We start from the raw sequence: 25294 nt of genomic DNA, 5'->3' as shown, positions 1-25294 counted from the left end.
CCTGGGTCACACTATTTCAGAGTTTTTGCCCATGATTTCCCTGCGATTATCGCAAATTTGCTGCAGTTTGAGATGCATAGGTGCCATTAAGAATGAATGGCAGCCCCATGCATTTGTATACAGCAGTGCATTTTGATTGTGGATGGGTGCGGGAATCACTGCAATTCCTGCATCCACAGCCACCTGTGATAGTGTGAACCAGGCCTAAGGAACCATTTCATTTGCTAATGTTTACAAAAGCAGCTGGCAAATAGGAACTAGGTAACTTGTAAACATCACACTTCGTACATATTCAGAGAAGACAAATTTGATCCATCTGTCACATGAGAGCCATATATTTCACCAGTGAATGCCACCATCTTGCCTGTAAAGAAAGTGAAGTCTGTCAATCACAGCCCCAACTTCAAAGACAGGGTTTTTCTTTCTATCATAGTAATGTCGCTGCTCCACACAGGGCAGTAGATTATACATCACTCTCCATGGGGAGTGGTCATAGATGGAGTTATGGGCTTAAGCTGGACATACACTATACAATTTTCTTGCAATTTTCTGTCCAATTTCTGCCCAATTTCCTTTAGATTTACCTTCAACTATGTAGTGGAAGGGCCTGCCTAATTGCATACAATTGAAAATGTTGTTTAGATTTGACCTCATATTATATGGGTTTTGGCAAATCTAACGCAAAATTCTCAAGAAAATTGTATAATGTATGGCCAGCCTTAGCAATCAACATTTGATAAAAAGTCAAAATTTCTATATCAGTAACAGCACTGTTTAGTCTGCTTAGGCTGCACATTTTTTCAGAAAAAGTGCGTTTGAAAGAACTGATGAAGTGTATTATTAAAGTTCCAAACTGTTAACATGCTTGGGGACTGGAAAGTTTCATTTTAAAGCAACTCTATGATTCACCACTGCTGAAAGCTTCATTTTGGGTCTTAATAAAGCTATAGCCAAGGAAGCATATTTTATAAGTATAGTCTGAATCATAAAGGTCTGACTGAGTATGTTAAGGGAGGAAAATGAAATTTAATCTGAAAACGCAACAGCATCTGTAAATGGTCCATTCTAAAGCACTTTTGTGCTGCTTTATAGAAATAACCCCAATGCTTTGTGCTGCTGTCCATGGTACTGGATTCATAATTCAGGCCAGAGGAAGATCACTAATAATACTAATATAGTAGGATACATTGCACAGAATATATTTACAACGTAAGCTCTGGAAAGTTTTATGCCCTTCCTGACCAGGCCATGTTTTGCTATTCAGTGCTGCACTACGTTAACTGGCAATTGCGCGTGCGTGGTTATGCAACACTGTACCCAAATGAAATTTAGATTTATTTTTTCACACAAATAAAACTTTCTTGTGGTGGTATTTGATCACCACTGGATTTTTTATTATATAAAAGAAAAAAAGACCACATATTCTGGGGAAAAAAAAAACTATATTTTCTACTTTTTTTATATAAAATACCCAATAAAATGTTTTAAAAATTAATGTTTATTCATGAATTTAGGCCAAAATATATTCTGCATTGGTGAAAAATATCCAAATAAGTGTTTATTAATGGTTTGTGTGAAGCTATAGCATCTACAAATGATGGTATATATACTGGAATTTATGCTGTTATAGCTATACTGGTAATGGCAGTAACCAGCGACTTACAGTTGGACTGTGATGGTATGGCAGGCACTAGATGACGCTGGCTGGTAGGTACACTAGCTGACACTGACATCATTAGTGACACTAATACAGTGATCATTGCTAATACTGTACTCTGTCACTGTACTAATGAAACTGGCTGGGAAGTGGTCAACATCTAGGGGCAATCGAGGTGTTAATTATGTGCCTACAATGTGTAATGTGTGCTGCTTTTACTTACTATCTGGCTGTTTTTTCTCCCTGCTTTGCAAAGAGGAGAAACAGCAAGATCACTCTTTTGTTTACACAGAGTCATGTGTGTTTGTCAACACGGGACTCTGGGCTGTGATTGGACACAGCGGATCAGCTGGCTGAAACCTGTTGACACGAGTTGGCATGGCACGCACCAAAGACTCAAAAGAGGCTACACACACACACACACACACACACACACACACACACACACACATATATATGTAACTGAGTCTGGCCATGCTGCAGTAAATCTACAGTGGCATTGGCCACTGGGATTGATGTCTATCTACAGTACATAAATTTACTTGAGCATGGCACAGCTAGAACACTGGTTCCTGATGTTCACAATTTTTTTATACCCCTATAAATACAAGGCATCCTTATGTTTTATGGATCAGTTTCTAGGTTGTAAGCTGTTTAAAAAAAAGCATTCAGCTTGGTGTACAGTAACCCAGTTTCATTAATAGGCAGCCATCTATCTAGGACCACTAGGGATCAGGAGGCAAGGAGAATTTCTTATTCCCCAGGGAACCCAGCTAGACATTCTTTCTGTCCTGTAGATCCCCGGCTCATTGATCGCATGCTGCAGAATCTTTCCTGAAGGACTGCTTTTAAGACGTCAATATACAGAGCATTAATGACAGTGCAGTAATAAACATTAGTCAGAGTTTTACCTTTTGTTGGATTAGAGTAAACAAAACAAAGAAAATGAAACAGATGATTTCTGAATGGTCATTATGGGATACTTCATTTAGCATTTAGCTTTTTGTCTTTGGCTTGAATATGTCAGTATGCAATACAAATCTATACAAGCTCCTTAGTTTCAATCAAGCATTAGTGCTCTATACAGCACTTAGGTAACCATAAACAAAAGCTCATGGAGCAGTTCATTAACACCTGCACTAAAATCACTGCCTTATTAAAAGTGAATGGCATTTCCTACACTATGCAGATGGCTGAGATCCAATCCAATAACTAAGTGCACTATTACTAATCAAACTTAGCAACATTTGTGAGTGTAATCACTGTAAGAAATGATTATGAACCAAAAATCACAGATCACAGTAAATTTGTTTATGTAAGATAGGGATTATAAGTAATCAGGAAAATAATGCGTACATTTTATGGACAACGTGTATGTATCCTTTAAAAGTAATAATAGAATGAGATGCAATTCTTTTCTCAACCTGATACATTTTGGGCCATAGCGCCATCTGCTGTAAAAGGAAAGAATCATGCTTCTTACATTAAAGTATAGGAAGACTACTAATAAACAAAAAATATGTTTTAAAATAGTTACCTATCTTCTATGAAAATGCAACAAAAATCTAATATTACAAAACTTGACTATACAATGACAAAATACTATTCTTAGTAAGTCCCTGAAAACAAAAATGCATGTGTACAGTTAGATTTTTCTTTTAAGTAGCCAAATCTTCTAGCAAATGAAGTAGGAAAGGTAATTATTTTTTAGTTTGATCAGATCAAGTAGATTAACCTTACTAGACTATATTTTCAGAGTAAATTTTATCAATGTTAGAGAAAAGCTTTTAAGATTATAAAGCACTGTTGTTATAGGCATATATAACATTTTGAGTTACCTGTATGCCTTTCACTGAGCTATCCTGTAAGGGAATTTCAGTAAAGAGACTGGCACATAGACGTTCACATACGCATGGCATAGCACATAAAATTGAGCATGGGCATGTACACAAAAAGCCCGTGCATGTATGCATGCACATGGGAGTGTGTCCACAGTTCCTGTTGGCAACAGATGGACTATTTATGGGATGCTCCTGCTCACTGTCAGTGCTGACTAGTCTTCAACTTTTCCTGTGTCCTAAGTGTATCCTGTATTTGAATTCTGTTGATGACCCGGCTTGTTATCGACCTGATCTTCCTTTACCTCTGCCTGCCAATTGGCCTTGGCTCCATTCCTGGCCACGCTTCTGCCTACATTTCTATACCTTGTTGCCTTCCTGCTACTGACCTTGGCTATCTCTGTGACCTTGCTCATTTCTTCGACTTGGCCTCTATACTACTCCTGAGTGCCTGCTACAGCTGTCCTTAATATCAGCTCCAGTCATTGCAGTGTGTTGCTGCCTAAAGCCTGCTGGGAGCTTCGACAAGCCATGCATCCAGAACCTGAAGTACTTGCAGAGTGCCCCTTTAGCTTTGGCTGGTCCAGTTTGCTTTACTTCTGCTCCTGGACTGATGTCCTGCCTGAACTCCTAAGCCTGCATCTCCTGCTGTAAGTTCTGGTATCAACACCTGCCATCACTTGTGTTCCTCCTGTCCATTGGCACCATTGGGCTAGAGATATAAGAGAGGCCAACCTCATCAATTCTGCCTCCTACCAGGTGCGTGACATATACTTGAGTTTTCATTGTCAATTACTTTTTTTATAATTGCAGAAACTTGTAATCATCCCAACTTAAAAATAGTCCAGATCCAGGCTTAAATTGCCTGATCAGTAATAACAATGGCCAAAATTGAGCCATCTGGACCAGCACTGGAAATATGCAGTAGAGGGACAATGCAGTAACAATGGTTGACTGTGTAGTCCACGCACTAAAGCAATACTGCTGCAACTTTATTTCTCAGCTCAGTTGGTTGATATCCAAGCAACTATACAGTCTGGATTTCATAAACCAGCCCATGCAGTCCTGATTTTAGAGAATTAAGCTCATGCCTAGCCACATAATGCATAAATGCAGTGTGATGGGAGCACACTCACTGCATGTTTCCATCAGACTGACTAAGCTGTCCCACTGGCTCCTGATCATGTGACTGCTGTGAGATCCAATCACAGCGGTCACATAAAAAGGAAGGCACACTGCCTCTTTGTGGACCTGTAAGTGTGCTTTAATGCCCTTTTTGATCCTTATATCTCAATATATTATGCTGTCTCAGTAATGACTAGTAGGCAAAAACCTGTGCAGACAGAAATATGCAGTCTGCCATTCTTAGGTTGGATTTTGCACTTATCCCTTTACTTTGGGAACAAACCTGCAGGAAGAATAAGGAAAACATGGGATCTAGACTGCCTAGGCTGGGGGCTGGAAACATCACGTTTTTCTTTATAGCAAGAAACAGGTAGCTTTTACTACTACAGAATAATGAGATTTTGTAATGCTGACAAGTGCCCTATTGATTCATGTGCACTAAAGATTTTAATGATAGGTCGTTTTCGGGCACATAATAATCAAATCTGTTCACGGGTCTGTAACATACAGATACAGTAGGAATTATGAGTTAAAATAAAAATATAATGAAAAAGTCCATTGTGACACAATCTTTGAGACTTAGCTTAATATATGAGACCCAGCAAACCCCCAAGACTATAGTTCTATATAAGTTCAAAAAAATCAGTAGCTGATCAGGATTAAAATATTCTCAACACTCTAAATTAAGGGAGTGATTTAGAACAATAGTTCTCCACGGCTGCTAAGAGCCTGGAACTTGAGGATTAGACTACCAAGCTTAAACAGTGAAGTCTGTAAATCTTCAGCTATTACCAGCCTCTAGGGACATGTTTTCAGCCTGCTTTTCTAAAGTATATTGCTGATGTTTGTAACCAATATTTCTGTGTGATTGATCTGGTCTCTATTCAGTGCAAACATTTAAACCATTCATCTTCTGATAAATCTAATCAGCCTTTGCTCAGTATAAACACACACTATAATGATGAACAAGTAATTGGTCAAGGCCATAGCACAATGCCATCATAATACCTCGCAAATTAGTTCTGTTGTTTCGTTTGTTCTGCTCCACAAATATTACTGGTAACAAAGGACTAAAAAGCCTTCAGGTAAGGGAATGAACTGCTGATGGTACTCATTGTGGTTGTTTTACACCTAACGGTACTAACACCTTCTTTGTAAGTCCCTCATACCATAAATAACCATAAGCTTTCAGATCAGAACTCTCTTTCTTCTTGCAAACTATGCAATAAATGTAGTAATAATAATGGAAATAACAATGAGTGATATTAGGTTTTCAAGATTAGAAAGGGATAGCAATCATTGGGACGTCTCTGCTCTACAACAAAATTCAATAAACACTCTCAGCAGAGTAATTTTAAGAAGTTAAAGTTATTGGCTGAGCTTGATTTTTTGGGCTAATAGCTCCCCAAAGCTAAAACAATTCAATGAAATAAATGTTGCACTTGTGAACGAAATAAACCAAGTAGCTTTCGTTGGAAATAGAGATAGGCAAGACACTATTCATTTTGAATCTAAATTTCACAGTCAGCCGGCAATACACTTTCATGTGTCCATGTTCAATAGGAGTGGTATATACCACTATGTCAGCCTTCAGCAGGTGTCTTCTGCATGTATGAACATGGAGTCTAACAGGATAACAGTGAACATTTCTTTCTGCATATCTGTATTTCCAGTGTTCAGATCATTAGTGAACACAGCCAGTTATAAAAAGGAAAAAATAACAGAAAATCAGCACTTTGGGGTTGCTTTACTAAAACTGGAGAGTGCAAAATCTGATGCAGCTGTGCATAGAAATCAGTCAGCTTCCAGGTTTTATTGTCAACGCTTAATTGAACAAGCTGAAGTTAGAAGCTGATTGGCTACCATGTACAGCTGCACCAAATTCTGAATGAATGCACCAGTTTTAGTAAATCTACCCCATAGGGGGTTATTTACTAAAACTGGAGAGTGCAAAATCTGGTACAAAATCTGGTGCAAATCTGCAGAGAAGCCAATCAGCTTCCAGGTTTTATTGTCAAAACTTAATTGAATAAGCTGAAGTTAGAAGCCAATTGGCTACCATGCACAGCTGCACCAGATTTTGCACTCTCCAGTTTTACTAAATCAACCCCAATCTTGTTGGCGGAAAATTCCAATTGGCTACTATCCTTTTTTATGATATTCTTTTTAAGGGATAGTGATGCAAAAGATAATCTGAGGCTGCTACTTGTTACTGGTACCCAAAGAAAGCTAGGATTGTCAAACTTCAGATAATGATACTTTTAATTTTATGAACACACATATTTTTTATACCATGCCAGATTTGAGACATAATTGGGTGTAAATGAATTAAAGAAAAAAAAAACCTTTATAGTAAATTGCCGATTTGTAAAAAATAACATTATCTGGCACCCTAAAATGACAGCAGACACCCGCATATTCGTTTTAAAGGAGAGTGGGATAAAATGCTTACAATGTCTTCACTTACCAAAACTTATCACCAACAGGACACCTCTAAAATTCTGAGTAGCCAAAAAATAAAACCAAAAACAAACAGAAGATTCGAACTTGCATTGGATACAGGAGCTACTGTTTTGGGATTCCATGGTGGCCTGTTGAGCGGCCATGAATCTAGGGATTGGTATTTGATTTCTAATGAAGGGGATGATCAACCAGTCCATGATCTGATCTTCCCCTTTAGCAGAGATCAAATGACAAAATGCCTAGACATTTTGGCTATAAGACTAATTTTGTAGTTTAAATCTCTCTCTGTAAGTATCTATATAAGCTCTATAATTATATCATTATGTCAAATAGTGGTATAATCATAATAGCAGAGAGTGTGTTAAACATTTTGCTTGAAGTCATTCCGTCTACCCATATATTTAGCCATGCAATGGTATTATCAGGTCTTTTGATAAAAAAAGATATTTTACTGCCAACAGAGGCCATGGTCTAGGATGGCAGGGCAGCACACAACCGCATTGTGTTACTGACTGTTGGTAACACAATATGGGGTATGATAAAGGATCCAACCTGTTGGTACAATCCAGCAATATCCTTATTATTGCTGCCCCTGCATATTCTGCATCCAACTTGCAAATGCCAAGTGGCCATATTGCATCCTTTATTCTTTTCTGCCCCCAAATGCCCCATGCCACCATACCAGGGCTGGCTAGTCAACGGGGTAAAAAGGGAAGGGACGTCACAGGGCAATTTCATTGGTATGTTTTTTTTTCAACAGAAAAGGATTTCATTGGTATGTTTACCACACTAGAAGGAAGCAAATAAAAGAAATTTATTGTCAGGGTTTACATACACTTTAATACAGTCCCGATAACACAACAAGCCAGTGGAATAAACAATTTAAACAGCATTATTATATTATACAGACGAGACATTTTTTTTAACATTTCAAGACAACACTTTAATGTATCTATGGTTACAGGTTTATACATGTCCCGAGAGTATACTATTAGAACAGTTTGCAACTGCCAACAATAATTCTATTCCTATTGATTGATGGTGTTCATAAAGATTGATAAAATCTGAAAACAAATGTCATTGTCTCTGTCATTCTCCTTGGTAATGTCTTAGTGCAGATATTTGTATGACTGATTAATAGTCTGTGTTTGTCATTTCAAACACATTGTGACCTAGTAACATAATGCTACAGATAGAAAAACAAAAAAAAGTGCATCAAGCTTTAGCTTTTATGTTGTATTACTGCTGATCCATCAGGCCTCCAACTATGCAAAGGTGCTTATGGGCAAAAACCATCCCAGTAAATGTTGCTGTTTGTTTTAGGCTACGTTCACACTGATCTGCCGCAAAAACACACCAAAAATGCATAGGTGTTTTTACCGCTCTTTGGCTGCACTTCCTGAGCGTTTTTAAAGGACAAGACTTAAAAACTGCACCAAAAACGCTTCTCAGAGGTGAGATGCGTTTCAGGCCCTTTTCAGGCATTTTCCATTGATTTCGATGGGAAGAAGTGTTTTGGGGGCTTTTTTTAACTCCGCAAACATGCCCCAAAGATGCTAGCAGGATTTTCTACACCACAACGCAAGCGCAACACCTCAGTGTGAAAACATACATTGATATACATTGATATACATTCACATACATAGGAAAATGGTTTTCTTGAGCTTTTCAGGCACTTTTTTTAACACTAAAACAATTAAAAAACTCCTCAGTGTGAAAGTAGTCTTAATCATCCATTCATAGGCAAGGGAAAAGCAAAGAAACGTATCCAGTACGTGAATAGGTACAGTATATGATATCTGACATGAACATGGGTTCATTGGACATATTGAGCTTTCTTCTTCTTTAGTAAATCAAGCCCATTGAATGTATTCCAAGAGCCTGTCTAAACACATTAGAACAAGGTTTCCCATTTGGGGTTCCATGATACTCTAAGGTTTCACTAGCGGTCCCCAGGAGATTCCCCACAACCATGTTGCAGTAAATTCCCATCCTCCCAATGCTGCTTTCAGTATCCCCCCTGCAAGATGCCAAAGAGCATGGGTGTTGGGAGGGGAGGAGTGGAATGAGGAAAGAATAGGTACCGTATTTTGTTCAAGCTGTATTGACAGTCAGGGGCGCAGGATGGCTCCAGTGTTGCACCAGTACTAACCTGTGCATTGCCTTTGATTATCCCAGAGGAGGTGGCAGAGTTTCCTCTCTCTTACACATTGTTCAGAATGTGAGTAATGGGTATAAAATATATTAAAGTCCTCATAGTGTGCTATTATAAATTTTTAAATTTTTTTAACGTGTGGTGAAATCACTGTATGAGTGTTTTGCTGGAAATCTTTGCATATATTTGTTTTAGATTATTTTTATGTATTATTTATTTTTCTGGGCCGCTACTCCAAACCAGCCCAGGTGAATAAACGATAAAGACTGGCCTCAGCCTATATGTCTCCACCAAGTCACACACTCTGCTGCATTTCACCCTGCCACTGGGGCTTAGCACCATATGACTAAGTTCTGGTGGGTAGGACGAAGTGCATCAGTGTGGTTTGGGGCAGACATCCTTTCTTCTTTACATTTACCAGCTCGCTGGATTGGTATGTGGACAAGCCTGCACCCCTATGTTCTGGGACACAATGATATGTTTTAATTTCTAATTTGAGTGGTGCCAAAAACAATCAAACAGTTCACATTACTGCATGCTGGGAACATGTACAAAATCCCAATGCATTGCTGACATGCTGAGAAAAGTACTGCTCTTAAGCAAATGCACTGGGGTGTCATTATTTCTTATAGCTGATTCACATGTGCAGTGCGGATTGAAGCTCAGGTTTCACAGTTAATTGACACAGTAGTTGTTCGGTGGTTCATGTCAGGTTTAAATCAGATTTAGGACAGGTTCAGGTCAGGATTTTATCCTGTTTACACGTGTGCAGTTTGGAAATGGTTCCCATAGAAGTCAATAGCTTATAATCCGCACCGGAACCGGATTGCACTGCTCAGAAATCGGACATGACTCTTTTTCAAATTCGCACTGAATCCGCCAGTGTACCAGACATATGTGATTAGGCTCCATAAGAAGCAATGTTATTTCACATGTCATGCAGATTGGATGCAGTTCAAACTGCATCCAATCTGCATATATGTGAACTGGCACTTAATGGCAACTCCACTCATTGGCAAACACACATTCCATTTGCACAAAACTGCATGTTGTCACAGCACCATGTGGCTCAGTGCGAAGCATTTTTAAAAAATGGCCAAATACTTTTTTCCTTGTGTTTTCTGCAGATACGGCAGTCTGTTGAAAATAATGGGCTGTACCCAGCACAGATGTGAACACAGACGAAGACAGATTTTAAAAAGTCTCAGCAAATTGCTACATAAAGTTCAGTGTGCTGATTGTTCTGGCGATATTTCATGCAAGCACTTGGCATACATAGTTACTGCTGCACATAGCCTCAACAAGCATCAATTCAGTATGCTTTTTTGTATGTTAAGATGCTCTGCATTACGTTGGCCCATTCATGCTAAATAGGCTGGCAGCACAGCTTAACATACAAAAAAAGTGCCTACAGCATCGTTTGAAATAGACAAATTCATGTTTAAAGTTTCCAGATGCACACTGTGGCATGAGGACTGTGGGTGCCTGAAAGGTTGTGTGTCTGTGGGTGTTGGAAGGTTGCATGTCTGTGGGTGTTCGTAAGGTTGTGTGTCTGTGGGTGTTGGAAGGTTGCATGTCTGTGGGTGTTGGAAGGTTGCATGTCTGTGGGTGTTGGAAGGTTGCATGTCTGTGGGTGCCTGAAAGGTTGTGTGTCTGTGGGTGTTGGAAGGTTGCATGTCTGTGGGTGTTCGTAAGGTTGTGTGTCTGTGGGTGTTGGAAGGTTGCATGTCTGTGGGTGTTGGAAGTTTGCATGTCTGTGGGTGTTGGAAGGTTGCGTGTCTGTGGGTGTTCGTAAGGTTGTGTGTTTGCGGATGGTGGAAGGTTGTGTGTCTGTGGGTATTGGAAGGATGTTTGTATGTGGGTGTTGGAAGGTTGTGTGTCTGTGGGCATTTGTAAGGTTGTGTCTGTGGGTAGTGGAAGGTTGTGTGTCTGTGGGTGTTGGAAAATTGTTTGTATGTGGGTGTTGGAAGATTGTGTATTTGTTGGTGTTAGAAGGTTGTGTGTCTGTGGGTATTGAAAGGATATGTGTCTGAGGGTGTTGGAAGGTTGTGAGTCTGTGGGTGTTGGAAGGTTGCGTCTCTGTGGGTGTTCGTAAGGTTGTGTGTCTGTGGATGGTGGACAATTGTTTGTATGTGGGTGTTGGAAGATTGTGTATTTGTTGGTGTTAGAAGGTTGTGTGTCTGTGGGTATTGAAAGGATATGTGTCTGAGGGTGTTGGAAGGTTGTGAGTCTGTGGGTGTTGGAAGGTTGCGTCTCTGTGGGTGTTCGTAAGGTTGTGTGTCTGTGGATGGTGGACAATTGTTTGTATGTGGGTGTTGGAAGATTGTGTATTTGTTGGTGTTAGAAGGTTGTGTGTCTGTGGGTATTGAAAGGATATGTGTCTGAGGGTGTTGGAAGGTTGTGAGTCTGTGGGTGTTGCGAGGTTGTGTGTCTGTGGGTGTTGGAAGGTTGTGTATTTGTTGGTGTTAGAAGGTTGTGTCTCTGTGAGTATTGAAAGGATATGTGTCTGAGGGAGTTGGAAGGTTGTGTGTCTCTAGGTATTGGAAGGTTGTGTGTCTTTTGGTATTGGAAGGTTGTCTGTGGGTGTTGCGAGGTTGTGTGTCTGTGGATGTTGGAAGGTTGCATGTCTGTGGGCGTTCATAAGGTTGTGTATCTATGAGTGTCTAGAAGGCTGTGTATCTGTAGGATTTAGGAAGTTTGTGTGGAGACACCATGGGGTTCAAATATATGAAGAGACACTGGGAAGGGGGGCTGTCATGAAGGTCGTAGGAGGCCCCACAATTTCTAGAGCTGGCCTGTTGATGTGACAGTCAACAGTGCAAGGGGAACAAGATCTAAGAGCAATGAAGAGAGAAGAAACAGGACAGGGACTGAGAAGCTGTGATGATAGGCGTTCCTCCTGTGTATGGGAGTGATATCATGTTGCCAGCACCAAAGGGAAGAAAGATTGATAAAAATGACTAAGGCTAGGTTTACACTTGTGGTTGGGGAGTGGTAAAAACACATGGCTGTGATGAGTTTTTACTGCCCCCCAACTACCCACCCTTAAAATTATCCTTCTGTCAGTTTGTCAGTCAATACTACCAGCCAAATGTGACCCATTCAACTGAGTGGGCCCATGCATCAACTGCAACCCCATGCATTGCACAAATTTGCAGAGTGATGATACGGGATTTATGGGATAAAACAAGAGGTGAGATAGTGACCCATATGCCAATTCACCTCTCAAATGCCCTCCGAAAAGCAATCCACCATGAATACATTTTCAAAAGGCACTGCTACTGTAAATGAGCTCTACGAGAGGAAAAAATTATTTTCCACTGAAAACTGATCGTATTCGTGCAATTCTGCCTCCTCTGCTTTACTCCTGACCAGTAAGACCAGTCACCAAAGTAATGAGCATATAGGAATGTGTGTGGGGAGCAAGATAGGAATAAGCTCTGACACTAACTGAATTTTTCGGAGGTTTGCCTATCAGAATGGCCTGGGCTTTAATGTTTTGGGGGCTTCTGTACTCTAGGAGCCTTGAATGTTATGCATGGAAAATTTTCTTTTTAACGTAAACCTTTGATGAGAGAAAAATTTGATTGTTGTTGATGGACCCCTGAAAATGTCAGTTACCTGGCTTTTAAGCTGACCAGCATGTTTATAGTCACTGACCCAGAAAAAGTATAGAGATCAGATCAGAGAATGGTCAGAAGGCATATACACCCTTTTAGGTTTGGTTATTCTAGCTTAGTGACTTGACGTATTGAAACCAGAGGGTCAACATAACAGCCAAGCAACAAGTAACTGCATAATGAGTCAGAAAGAGCAGTTACTATGTTTATATTTGGATGTGTTTCCTATAAGCAGTAGGTCCTCCTTCAAACCACTTTAAACTGCTTTGTGTATTAATCTCATAATGTTGTATAACTGGCAATTATGCTGCTAAGGAACTGCTGTGATTTTATATTTTCTATTAATGGTTTCATGAAAATTCCAATCTATAATACAATGTTACATCATCTGATGCAGTTTTAACATTTTCAGGCACAATAATTTCAGTGGTTGAGCATAATTTAATGAATATGCACAATCCCATATCAAATTCCTGCACTACACAAATGTTCAAATTCAGCAGTGGTTGGAGATTACAGCAATGCAAGTTCTGTGCACCACCATTGATTTTGCCACAAAAAAAATCACCACTTGTATTTAACTGCTGTAATCTCCATATACACTATATTGACAACTGTATTTGGACACCCCTTCAAATCATTGGATTCAGGTGTTCCAATCACCTCCATGGCCACAGGTGTATAAAATCAAGCATCTAGGCATGCAGACTGCTTCTACAAACATTTGTGAAAGAATGGGTCGCTTTCAGGAGCTCAGTGAATTCAAGTGTGGTACCGTGATAGGTTGCCACCTGTGCAAAAAAGTGTATCCATGAAATTTCCTTGCTACTTAATATTCCACGGTCAACTGTTTGCAATATTCTAACAAAGTGGAAGTAACTGGGAACAACTGCAACTCAGCCGTGAAGTGGTAGGCCGCGTAAAATGACAATGCAGGGTCAGCGCATGAAGAAGCACACAGTGCACAGAAGTCGCCAACTGTCTGCAGAGTCAATAGCTAAAGACCTCCAAACTTCATGTGGCCTTCAGATTAGCACAACAACAGCGTGTAGAGAGTTTCATTAAATGGGTTTCCATGGCCGAGCAGCTGCATCCAAGCCTTACATCACTGAGTGCAATGCAAAGTGTTGGATGCAGTGACCTAAAGCACGCCGCCACTGAACTCTAGAGAAGTGGAGACATGTTCTCTAGAGGGACAAATCATGCTTCTCTGTCTGGAAATGGACGTGTCTGGGTTTGGCAGTTGCCAGGAAAACAGTACTTGCCTGACTGCATTGTGTCAAGTGTAAAGTTTAGTAGAGGGGGGATTATGGTGTGGGGTTGTTTTGCAGAGGTTGAGCTTGACCTCTTAGTTCCAGTGAAGGGAACTCTTAAGGCATCAGCATACCAAGACATTTTGGACAATTTTGTGCTCCCAACAGTTTGGGGATGGCCCCTTCCTGTTCCAACATGACTGCGCACTAGTGCACAAAGCAAGGTCCATTAAGACATGGATGAATTTAGGGTGGAGGAATTTGACTGGCCTGTACAGAATGCTGACCTCAACCCAACAGAACAGCTTTGGGATGAATTAGAGTGGAGACTGTGAGCCAGGCTCTCATCCGACATCAGTGCCTGACCTCACAAATGTGCTTCTGGATGAAAGGTCTAAAATTCCCATAGACACACTCCTAAACCTTGTGGACAGCCTTCCCAGAAGAGTTGAAGCTGTTATAGCTGCAAAGGGTGGGCCAACTCAATATTAAACCCTATGGACTAAGACTGGGATGCCATTAAAGTTCATGTGCGTGCAAATGCAGGCGTCCCAATACTTTTGGCAATATAGTTTATAAAATTACTTTTTTTACCTGCCCATTGAGGACAACTTTTGGCAATTTACATTTCTTCACTGTATTTAGAAAATGTTTTTTCTTATTTCAAGACCACAGTTCATCATCTGATTACAGGTTTATACATAGCAAATGGCTACCATGATCCTATTCATATTGATTGATTGTGTTTATAAAAATTGATAAAATCTGAGAACAAATGTCATTGTCTCCATCATTCCCCTTGGTATTGTCTGAGTGCAGATATTTGTATGATTGATTAACTGTCTGTATTTGTCATTTCACACTCCTTGTAACATAGCAACAAAGAGTTGAAAAAGAACCAAAGCCCATCAAGTTCAACCTAATCTAATTTTGATATCGTTCTAATACTGCTGATTCAAATGGCTGCATGCTTTGTAAATAAACTCAAGAACTGAAGTCCAGTATTTTTATTTTACTTGGAAATATGTAGTTTAATTACCTGTTTTTCATTTTAATTATACATCTCAGCTTACACAATTACTCATCCCACATATGTAAAAAATGAGAAATGCAATCTTAAAGTGGAACTCCAGCAGGCACTACTTGCATTAAAAATGGTCATAACAGAAGCTCATTATAACTTAAAAATGCAAAATCTTTTAAAGAAAGAGGCGTTTTTTTAATGATGTCTCTTTACCTCTGACCAATACTCAGTCATTTGCAAGTCTGCTCCTGTGCTGGGCCAGTCATTACATAGGATATCCCTGAACTATGAAAATACCTAACTGCCATTATATATTAAAAGATCCAAATAGTCAAAAAAACACCAATACTCCTGTGCTTGAGAGTGGGCCCAAAGATGGCATGATCACATCCTGGCTTTCTTGGATAGCTCTTGCCTTGCTGCCCTCACAAGACTGGGGAAGTCTGTGGATACTGTAACCACAAACAAAACAGAGGGTGGGCAGTCTAATCCACGATTCGCATGACAGAGCAATAGGATCTCCAACAGGCTAATATGTTTTGAGGACTAGCTTCTGCTTGGCTCTGAGGAAGAGGGTAGTCCTCGAAACACTTCAGCCTGTTGGAGGTCCTATTGCCCTGTCATGAGACAGATTGGACTGTGCTACTTTCATTGGATGGGCTTGTGATATTTGCTATTTTGTAAGTATAACACTTACCACTCTTTTACTAATAAAGCTATGTTTTAATGAAACGCACTAGGCCGGTGTGCCTCGTCATATATATTAAAAGATAGCTAAGCTCTAAGTGCCACTAGACATCAGGGAGCACCGTGACATGACACCATGGCCCAACATTTTTATGTGCTAGACTGAAGAGGCATACCTTCTTTCCTACTTCTCATTGGGAAGAGAAAAAATATAGGCTAGGTTGTATGAAGACTTCCCAACAAGCTGATACATTTTATTATAACAAGCACTTCCAATGTCAGAATGGCCTATTACCTGGGGAGACTCCTAATTGGTTTAAACCTCATCTCATCAGTTGTTTTCATTGGGGAGTAAAGGCAGAGAAGTCAGTCAGCAAGATGTAGTGAAGGAGATGTAAGCATAGATGTAAATTCTGGATATGGTATCTCTCAAATAAATGTTTAAACTGGAAATATCAAAGTGAAAACACTGGCTTAAGCTGTTTAATGCTGCATTCACACCTTTTTTGTGCACACTTTCATGGATTGCCATTGTCATTAGTAGACTTGATAACGCTCATTGATACATTAAAAATTGACAACCCAACAACATCACATAGATGTGATCAATCACCATTAAAAGCATTTGCTATCCTATGTAGATGTATTACCATGCATCAAAATATGTGCATAAAAATGCATAGGTGTCAATAGACCCAAACGCTATATCAATTTAGTGTTAAGGCTCAAAACAATACAAATACTGCTCTCTTTAAAAAAGAGATCCAAGTAATATAACTAGTCTCCCTGCCCCCTGCCAAAAAAAAAAAATCCTCATGCATATATGAAGTGCATTTCTACTTGGATAAAGAGATGACATGGCTTAAGCAAATAGTCCTGTAATGGTATCCACAGGCTCAGTTAGGGCAGTCACCTTTCCTCTTATTTCTCCATGGATAAAACCAATGTGTTTATTTTGTTAGCACAGAGGTTTGTCTTCTCAGTATTAAAGTGAACATGTTTGCATACTATGTACTAAGAACAGCTCTTAAAAAAGACACTCAATCCGATGTTCCTCTCTGGGTCCTGCTGGAACTGCCTAATTGTGCCCCTATCGCACTATCGACACTTCTATGGCTTCCCCCTGCCCTGCGCCCTACGGCGCTGAGTCCGATGTTGCTCCATGGCCTACGAGTCTGGGACTCGGTACGTTATTCCAGTGGCCTGATGTCACCTTTCCTGCCCTTGCTTCCAATCGTTAATAACCCTCTTTTCCCGCCGGGTCTAGATCACCCGAGGGCATTTTCTTGGTGGGTGGCTCATGGTTTCTCACAGGTGCGACACTTTTTGATTTTTCGGTCCTTTCCCACCTGGAATGTCCTCCGGGAGTCTCGGGATGTTCCCCCAGCGGAATTTTTTCGGTACCTTCAATTGCGGCACTGGCTACTCTCGCTGAGGGCCACTTCTGCTTTCCCATATCAGACATCTGCCTTTGAACGGCTTTGCCAGCAGCGTCCGGGCGCCCCGGGCCTTATCTCCCTTCTTTACGCAGCTTTGAACAGATGCTCGTCGCACACTTCTCTTTCATATGTAGTTCAGTGGGAACGCGACCTGGGAATGGCTGTGGATCCGGAGGACTGGAATAAAGCCTGGTCCCTCATAGCTAAATGTTCGTTTAATACAACCACGCTGGAAGCAGCCTATAAGGTATTGTTTCGTTGGTATTGGGTGCCGGCTCATTTGGCCCAGGCTAACCCTACCTGTAGTGATCGATGTTTTCGGGGTTGTGGCCATCGTGGCGATGTACTGCATATCTGGTGGTCATGCCCGAGGTTGGTTCGTTTTTGGTCTCGTGTGTTTGGCCTTCTTTTCACTTTGTTTCATCTCTCCATACGCCGGGATGCTCGGTATGCTTTGCTTCATTGCCCCATACCGGGCCTCTTGGCTCGTCAGCAGCGGTTGGCTTCCTATTTGTTTTTATCGGCCACTAGGACAATTGCCCAGGCCTGGAAGAGTCCGTTTGTACTTTTTCAGGGGGTGCGGGATCGTATGACTACTATGATGCTCAATGAACAGATGTCGAGTATATGCAACGACTCTCAACATAAATTTTTGAAAATATGGGAGCCATGGTTGCAATATGCCTTTCCCACGCTCCCCCCGGCCAGTGTAGGGAGGTGATGGAGTTTTGTATTGGCGCTCATGGACCCTTGCTCTCTGGTGTGTGTTTTTTTTTTTTTTTTCTCTTTCTTTCTTCTCTGCTTTTCTTCTTTCCTTTTCTGTTTGTTTTGATGTGACAGTGGACAGCTGTCTTTAGTTGCGATAATCGGAGTTTCACTGATGTTATTGTTACCTATGTGCCATTGATAGCCCCTACGTGGGCATACGTTTTGCCTTATTGGAATTAGAGCATTGTCTGCTCTATTATGCATTTTCTATCGGTGCAATTGATAGCCCCTGCGTGGGCGTGTTTTGTTGCCTCTGTTTTATACTGTTTAAAATTAATAAAAACCATTGAAATACAAAAAACAAATAAAACTAACACCAAATCTATAGTGCTTTCAGCACATAACCCATATGTGCTATAATCTGAAAAAAATGGTGCTGTTTTAAATCATACGTAATAATACGTTCTTTAAAGAACCCTTTGACAAAGTTAGGTGACAAAATGCGTCAGGGTGAGGGCACACAAGTATTATTTACAACTGACATATTCCTTTTGCAGCCAGCGAGGATGGACGGGTGAGACACTGCAGATGCGATACACCCCACCATTGTGGGATTATTGGTGTTGGGTATGCAATAACTCTTTGTGAGTATGTTACTGGTTTTATAATAAATTGAATTTTAGAGGTATTACAAAAAAAAAAAAAAAAAAAAAAAAAAAAAAAAGACACTCAATAACTTTTGTAGCTATGTGTTTTTTGGAGAAATTCATCTTCAAAATGCCCAACAAAGACACAAAAAACATACAAGCAGATAACTGTGTTCTTGTAGGCTGTTAGGAAGTGACTGAAACCCATCTTTCAAGTCCCTGTCATGATATTGTGATAAGCTAATATCTACATGTTTCTCTGTTATTTATACTGCTGATGTCAGTACTTGTGTATGTGCTCCCACCTGGGACTACACTGCCTGTGAACACACAAAGGCAGCCCTGAAGCTGAACTCAATATGTAGGTCCTGCCATTGCACCTCCTCTAATGTATGTTTGTGACTGGGCCTTGGAAGATGGGGCATGGTGAGAGGGAGATTGAGACTTGCAGTCCTAAACAAGATGATCACAGGACCTGCACAATATACGCTTTCCAGCCAGCTGTTTGGGGAAGAGCTGCTCAGTGATCCTGATAAGACCTGTGTATGAGCACTTTCATCTATGATCAAAGAAAATGCTTAACAGGGGATTGTTTTAGTGGAGACTTTAATACAACATAAAGAATAAATTACTTTATATTACATGCATCTAGAAATGTCAGTGATTAGGACCTATTACTTCTTGTAATGAATTTGAAAAAGATAACGTCCATAATCGTGGCACAGGTGTATTTTAGGTTTAAAGTACAACGTACTTCCAGTGTGAAAACCCCTTGTACCTTATTTTGACCTGTATAAAATAAGAAAAGATCATCCTTATATTATAACAAAAAAAAAAAGGTTTGTATGAAATTTTGTCACTGTGATTCACACACAGGAGCAGAATTTTAGAAGTTTTCTCATATCCACTAAAATGTTATATTTGGTGTGAACAGAAATAAGACACAAAAGGATTTCACAATTATTTTATAGCATTCTTTCTTGTCAGTTATGGGGAGAAGGGTTTTTACTCACCTATTCTTTCAATGTCAATGCTGTTAGTAGTTTTCAACTAGATCTGGCCTTTACCTATCATTAAGATCATGCATTAGACCAGTTACTAAGATTTTTATATCACAATAATAAAATAGCAGTATGGTGCCACACACGCTGAAGAGCTGTGCAAAGTATCCACAGATCTTATCAGCTGTGTTATACTCATATGACAGAAGGAGAATACGTAAGTAACTTTAAGTTATTTTTTCCCTTGTCTCTTCTCTAACTGACCTTAACTTCAGTTGGTATCTTTGACAGCTGTCTTAGCAGAAACGTAGCTTACGTGGCACCTTGACACTAAGGAAAAACTCATTTGTTTTCAAAGAAGAGTCTTCACATTTTACAAATTCTCATATGTTAAATACTTCTGAAAGAGATCTGCCAGGTAAGAAACAATCTGCCATTGCTTTTATTTTACAAAATGCTGATTTCCTGGTTCCCATTCTGAGCTTCTAGAATTATGCTCTCAGTCACAAACCTGATATAAGAATGCATGCAATATTTTCTAACATTTCTCTGTCTTTCCTAATCTGCATACTTCTGCTAGGTCCATTACTAAATGATACAAAAGTGTTGAAGTCCACGGGCCCCAAAAACCTGGTAACGAGAGTTTTCAGATAAAGGTAAGCAGTATCAGTTTCAATATTTTTAAAGATATAGTGTCATCAATTTGCACAGCAATTTTACATATTGCGCTTTCACATCATTCCCTGCCCCCATGGACCTTGCAATCTCCTAGTCCCTGCAAGTTTATATTTTGCACATTTACATCAATCCCTGCACTTTGACATATTGCACTTTCACATCATTCCCTGTCTTCAAGGATCTTGTAATCTAAGGTCCCTATCTCCTAGTCCCTGCATGTTTACATATTGCACATTCACATCATTCCCTGCACTTTGACATATTGCACTTTCACGTCATTCCTTATCCTCAAGAACCATGCAATCTAAGGTCCCTATCTACTATCTCTTAGTCCCTGCACATTTACATATTGCACATTCACATCAATCCCTGCACTTTGACATATTGCACTTTCACATCATTCCCCATCCTCAAGGACCTTGCAATATAAGGTCCTTATCTCCTAGACCCTGCACGTTTAGATATTGCACACTCGCATCAGTACCTGCACTTTGACATATTTCACGTCATTCCCCATCCTCAAGGACCATGAAATCTAAGGTCCCTATCTCCTATCTCCTAGTCCATGCATGTTTACATATTGCATTCACATAAGTCCCTGCACTTTGACATATTGCACTTTCACATCATTCCCTGTCCTCAAGGACCTTGCAATCTAAGGTCCCTATCTCCTAGTCCCTCCACGTTTACATATTGCACATTCACATCAGTCCCTACACTTTGACATATTGCACTTCCAAGTCATTCCAAGTCCTCAAGGATCTTGCAATCTAAGGTCCCTATCTTCAAAGCATATACATTCTAGGGCCAAGTGTGGGAGGAAACCCATACAAGCGCAGAGTAAACATTCAGACTCCATGCAGATAGCGTCCCGATCAGGATTTGAGCCAAGAACACTAGTGTTGCAAGGCAGGTGTAATAACTACTAAGCTACTGTGTTGCCTATTTCAGGACAAGCTTGCTTTACATTTAGGGAGAAATACACAATAAAAACATATTCTGGGTTGTACTTTCAACAATCTATCCATCAATTAATCAATTAAGTCCAATTGGAACAAGCCTGACTTTGGGGTTGAAATCTAAATTAGGATATCATTGATAGAGGTTTATTTTGAAGTTGTCCGAAAGAGGAACACCACGCTAAGAAGCTGCTGATTGAAGTGGTCACTCTCGGACCCCTGGTCATATGCTTGACTAGAGATTGTAAAGCTTCACAGCAATAGATGAAACTAGTGCACACCGTAGATATCATAGAAGTCTACGGAGATTAAAGACCCCCTCCTTAAATCGATCACATTTGTTAGAGATCCGAAACATCATAGTTGCACATACAAAAGGCTACAAATGTTGCAGAGAAAGCTAACTCCATTTCTACATCTAGCATTGCTATCAATGTGCATGCACATGAATACTAGCACAGCAAAAAATGACACTGTCATAACTTTGCATTCATCAGCTGTAACTCTGAAACACCAATAAACCGTGCTTATCAATATGCAAAAGTTCCTGGCTTTAATTTGGCCAGAACAGATTCATAGTTCATGTTGAAATGAAGAGATATCACTGCCTTGTCTTAAAAGCTGAAGGAATAACAACTAAAAATGAAAAATGAAAGTTGACAGCAAGGAAGCAGATTATCCAGGCACTGTCAGAAACATGATATGTAGATCCAATCAAGATTCTCAATTATTATTATGCGTATTTCTGTCTACTGCACCACAAATAAGAACATGAGCTGCTCTGTTTCAGAGATTTCCCTGTCAGTCTCGGCATCTAAACTTCTTTTTTTTTTTAATGAGAACATGACACATATTGGTTGATTGGCTAATGGAATGTTTTCATTCTTGGTGAAGGGAACCTGTCTTCAGTTCAAACATCTAACAATGTTCATGAGAAACATTGGAAGTTTTAAGTGAACAGAAGTTCACCAACAATGAAAATGACCCAATTCTGCAGTAGCCTAAACTTTTTTAGTGGCCAGAACTGTAAGCCATTGGAATCAATTGCTGTAACTGTGAGAAATGTGCTAGAGGAGTTTGTAAATATAAGGTAGAAAATGTAAATATTTCAGAATAAATTTACAAAGCAGCCCTTGCTATATTTTGAAGCATCAGCCTTGGTACAAATGACTGCACCGAGGCAGTCTACAAGTCGCCAATAGTTTCTTAAAGTGCAAACCCAGTGTAGGAAGCAGGGGCGGACTGACAACTCATGGGGCCCCCGGGCAATAGGGGATCAAATAAGCCTATGAAAAAGGTACCAGGGGCATCTCATGGGGCCCCCTACTGACCCCAGGCCCTCGGGCAGTGTCTGCGTTTCCAAATGGTCAGTCCGCCCCTGATAGGAAGCTATTTCGGGGGCTATAACAAAATGTAAAAGAATAGAGCAGAAGAAGAGTATCTCAGTTCCTAATGTCTTGATAAACTAAATATTGCCTTGTCCAACAATCAGAATGCCCCAAAGGAAAGTTTCTACCATGACATGTAAAGTGAAATGCAAGTCCCTAGAAGGGCCTGAGAAACTCTATCCTCTTGATGTAATATCAATAACCCTCATCTATATCTATAAGCAGGTGAGAGATGTTGGACCACATCTCCAACTTTGGCTCAGAGGGCTTTGCACTGTACGCACCCTAGACTCCTATGGTCACTAAATGTTGAATAAATATATGATTGGGTTCCCCAGGGCATCTATGGCTCAATTCTTCTTTTTTCGTTTTTAGTGTACGTTCATTGTAATGCCTCATAAAATAGCATATACTCTTAAATACAATAATCCCATAATCATTTAACAGCAAGCAATATACACAGTTTCTCTACACAACTACTTTGTTCTAAACACCAATGTCTTTGATATAGTAGTTTTTTATTTGCAAGTCTCTACAACAAGCCTTTGAAGCAACCACAACACAAACCTCTTGATAAGAGCTGGAACAATGATAATGTGATGGTGTGGTTCATAGCAACCGGTCCAACCAAACTCCAAACCAACACTATAAATGACAGTTGGTTCTGGTTGCTACAAGCACCTTCATTTTCCTCCATAGCCAGCTCAGACTTTTAACAAGTGCAAGCTCTTCACCTGCTACTCTCATAGAAGTTTCCCAGGTCAACATTCTCATCAAATACATAGACTTTGTTGAGAACAGTATTATCAATTGCAATACCTATTGAGTATCATTTTAGGAAGCGTGTCCTATGGAGCTTATTTACTCATTCAGATTACAAACGAGCAGAGTGAGAGGGTAGGCAACATCTCTGTCCAGCAGGGCCAAGAAAGCAAGTTCCATGTGGCTTACCTGATCTGCTCCATCGGTGGATTTCATGAGCTGTTTCTCCTTATACAATGACCAAAGACCAATATTGGGCAGGAAAATTAAAGCTACTGTAAAGAGCAAAACCATCTGAAAGAACCTTTTCTGCTTTCTCTTCATGGCAGTAGTAAAGTGTGTCAACGGCTGTCGAAAAGTGAATAATCCACAAAGATTTCCCAGGAGATGGGGAGCAGCTACTTTGTACCTTCAAACTTTAGCAGTTGGGTGAACTAGGGAAGCTGGTTGTACACTTTGAGATCCACAATCATTTAGGTGACATCCCTTGCAAATGAAATAATAGCAGTATTTCCTTTATAACAAAGGGGCACATGGATCAGTGTTGATGGCAAGCCAATCAGATCTCAGCTTTTTAATTGGACAAGCAGATGTAGAGTGTCAAAGTATTGTATGGTGCAGGTGAGAGTTTAAAATACATTCTAAAGTTTCAATGCTTTGGTCGACCTGTCCAGAAGAAGATCCTAAGCAGGTAGATGGAAGTGCAGGTAGATGGACAATAAGCAGAGTGGTCCTAGACAGCACTCTATACTTTTAATAGTTCCCAAGAGATCCTTGTGCTCCTTAGTGCAGGACGTAGCCAGCCGACAATAGCACACAATGCCATGCCCTGATCGATCTCCAAGAATATCTTCACATCGCCAAGCCCCGATGATGTTACCAAAGGACAATCAGAGAAGACAGAATAGAATCCTTCTCTCCCAGTCCACAGAGGCAGATGTGTGCAGGAGAACTCCAGTCCCCACTGGTGGAAAACACGTGGATGAGCTCTAAACCGGTGCCTACAATCCCTCCCAGTCCCACTCTGCTCTATAAACAAGCTGGAAGCTGGAGGGAGCCTGGAGGGGAGGAGGGTGGGGGGATTGATGATGATGATGAGGAGGAGGAGAAGGTGGTGCAGGGAGGATCTAGTTAAGAGGCGATGCTGTCACACTGCACCGTCCCTGTAACCAGCGTGCAGCAAACAAATCATCTCCATCCACACCAAGCGTGTGACAGTGTCAAGAAGAAGCCAGCGATCCTCAGACGTGGAGGAGATGCGATCCGGCAACTTCCAGGCTGACTTGTGTCCCCCAACTTTTCAAGTGATCTCAGCGGTTGGATATGACATGTTGGAGGCTGCCGATCACTTGCTCGGTGCGTACTCGGTGCGACTCCCTCCACTTGTCTCCGTGCTGCTGCTTGCTGCTACTGCCGCTGCTGATGCTGATGCTGACACGGAGGCTGATGTAGGAGTGGAGGAGGGGGGGTGGGGAGATGAACAGAAGCTTTTAACACTGGGACTAAAGACTCAGACAGCTGGCTCTGGTCCTCAGCTCCGAGGATGCTGCTCCTCCTGTCTCCGAGGGTATTAACATGCTGCTGCCATGTGGCTCTCCAGCAAAGAAAGCCACACACAAGAAGGATGCTGGAGGAGGCTGCACCTTGACATCCCCAGATTTCATGTTCACATGGTCGCCCTACGCTCGCACCAATACTGTAGTCTGCGCCGGGAGTTAGTGCGCTTATTTATTGTCGGAGAAGGACGCGGGATTTTTAGGCTCTAGTGCGATTTCTGATGCAACTTGATCCAATTGTCACTCTAATTTTGTAGTGCGTTTGGTTCAGCGCGCTTATTTATTGTCGGAGAAGGACGCGGGATTTGTAGGCTCTAGTGCGATTTCTGATGCA

General features: G+C 40.6%; 1 protein-coding gene and 1 long non-coding RNA gene across 2 annotated transcripts in view; one reads left to right on the top strand and one right to left on the bottom strand.

Annotated features, from left to right (window-relative positions):
• The window catches only part of GALNTL6 (polypeptide N-acetylgalactosaminyltransferase like 6), a 1522699-nt gene extending 1497739 nt beyond the window's left edge, over positions 1-24960 (bottom strand). The window contains exon 1 of the mRNA XM_089684035.1: positions 23594-24960. Within this exon, the coding sequence (XP_089540161.1) occupies positions 23594-23728 (135 nt within the window). The 5' untranslated portion in view covers positions 23729-24960. The remainder of the gene's footprint in view (positions 1-23593) is intronic.
• The window catches only part of LOC149457114 (uncharacterized), a 65841-nt gene continuing 65110 nt past the window's right edge, over positions 24564-25294 (top strand). Inside the window, exon 1 of the long non-coding RNA XR_016313746.1 lies at positions 24564-24760. This is a non-coding gene — a long non-coding RNA (uncharacterized LOC149457114). The remainder of the gene's footprint in view (positions 24761-25294) is intronic.

This window comes from Staurois parvus, unplaced genomic scaffold (assembly GCF_062004578.1).
Source record: "Staurois parvus isolate SC_StPar_1 unplaced genomic scaffold, SC_StPar_1.0 ptg000334l, whole genome shotgun sequence".
Taxonomy (NCBI): Eukaryota; Metazoa; Chordata; class Amphibia; order Anura; family Ranidae; genus Staurois; species Staurois parvus.
This window is presented reverse-complemented; position numbering and strand designations above follow the sequence as displayed.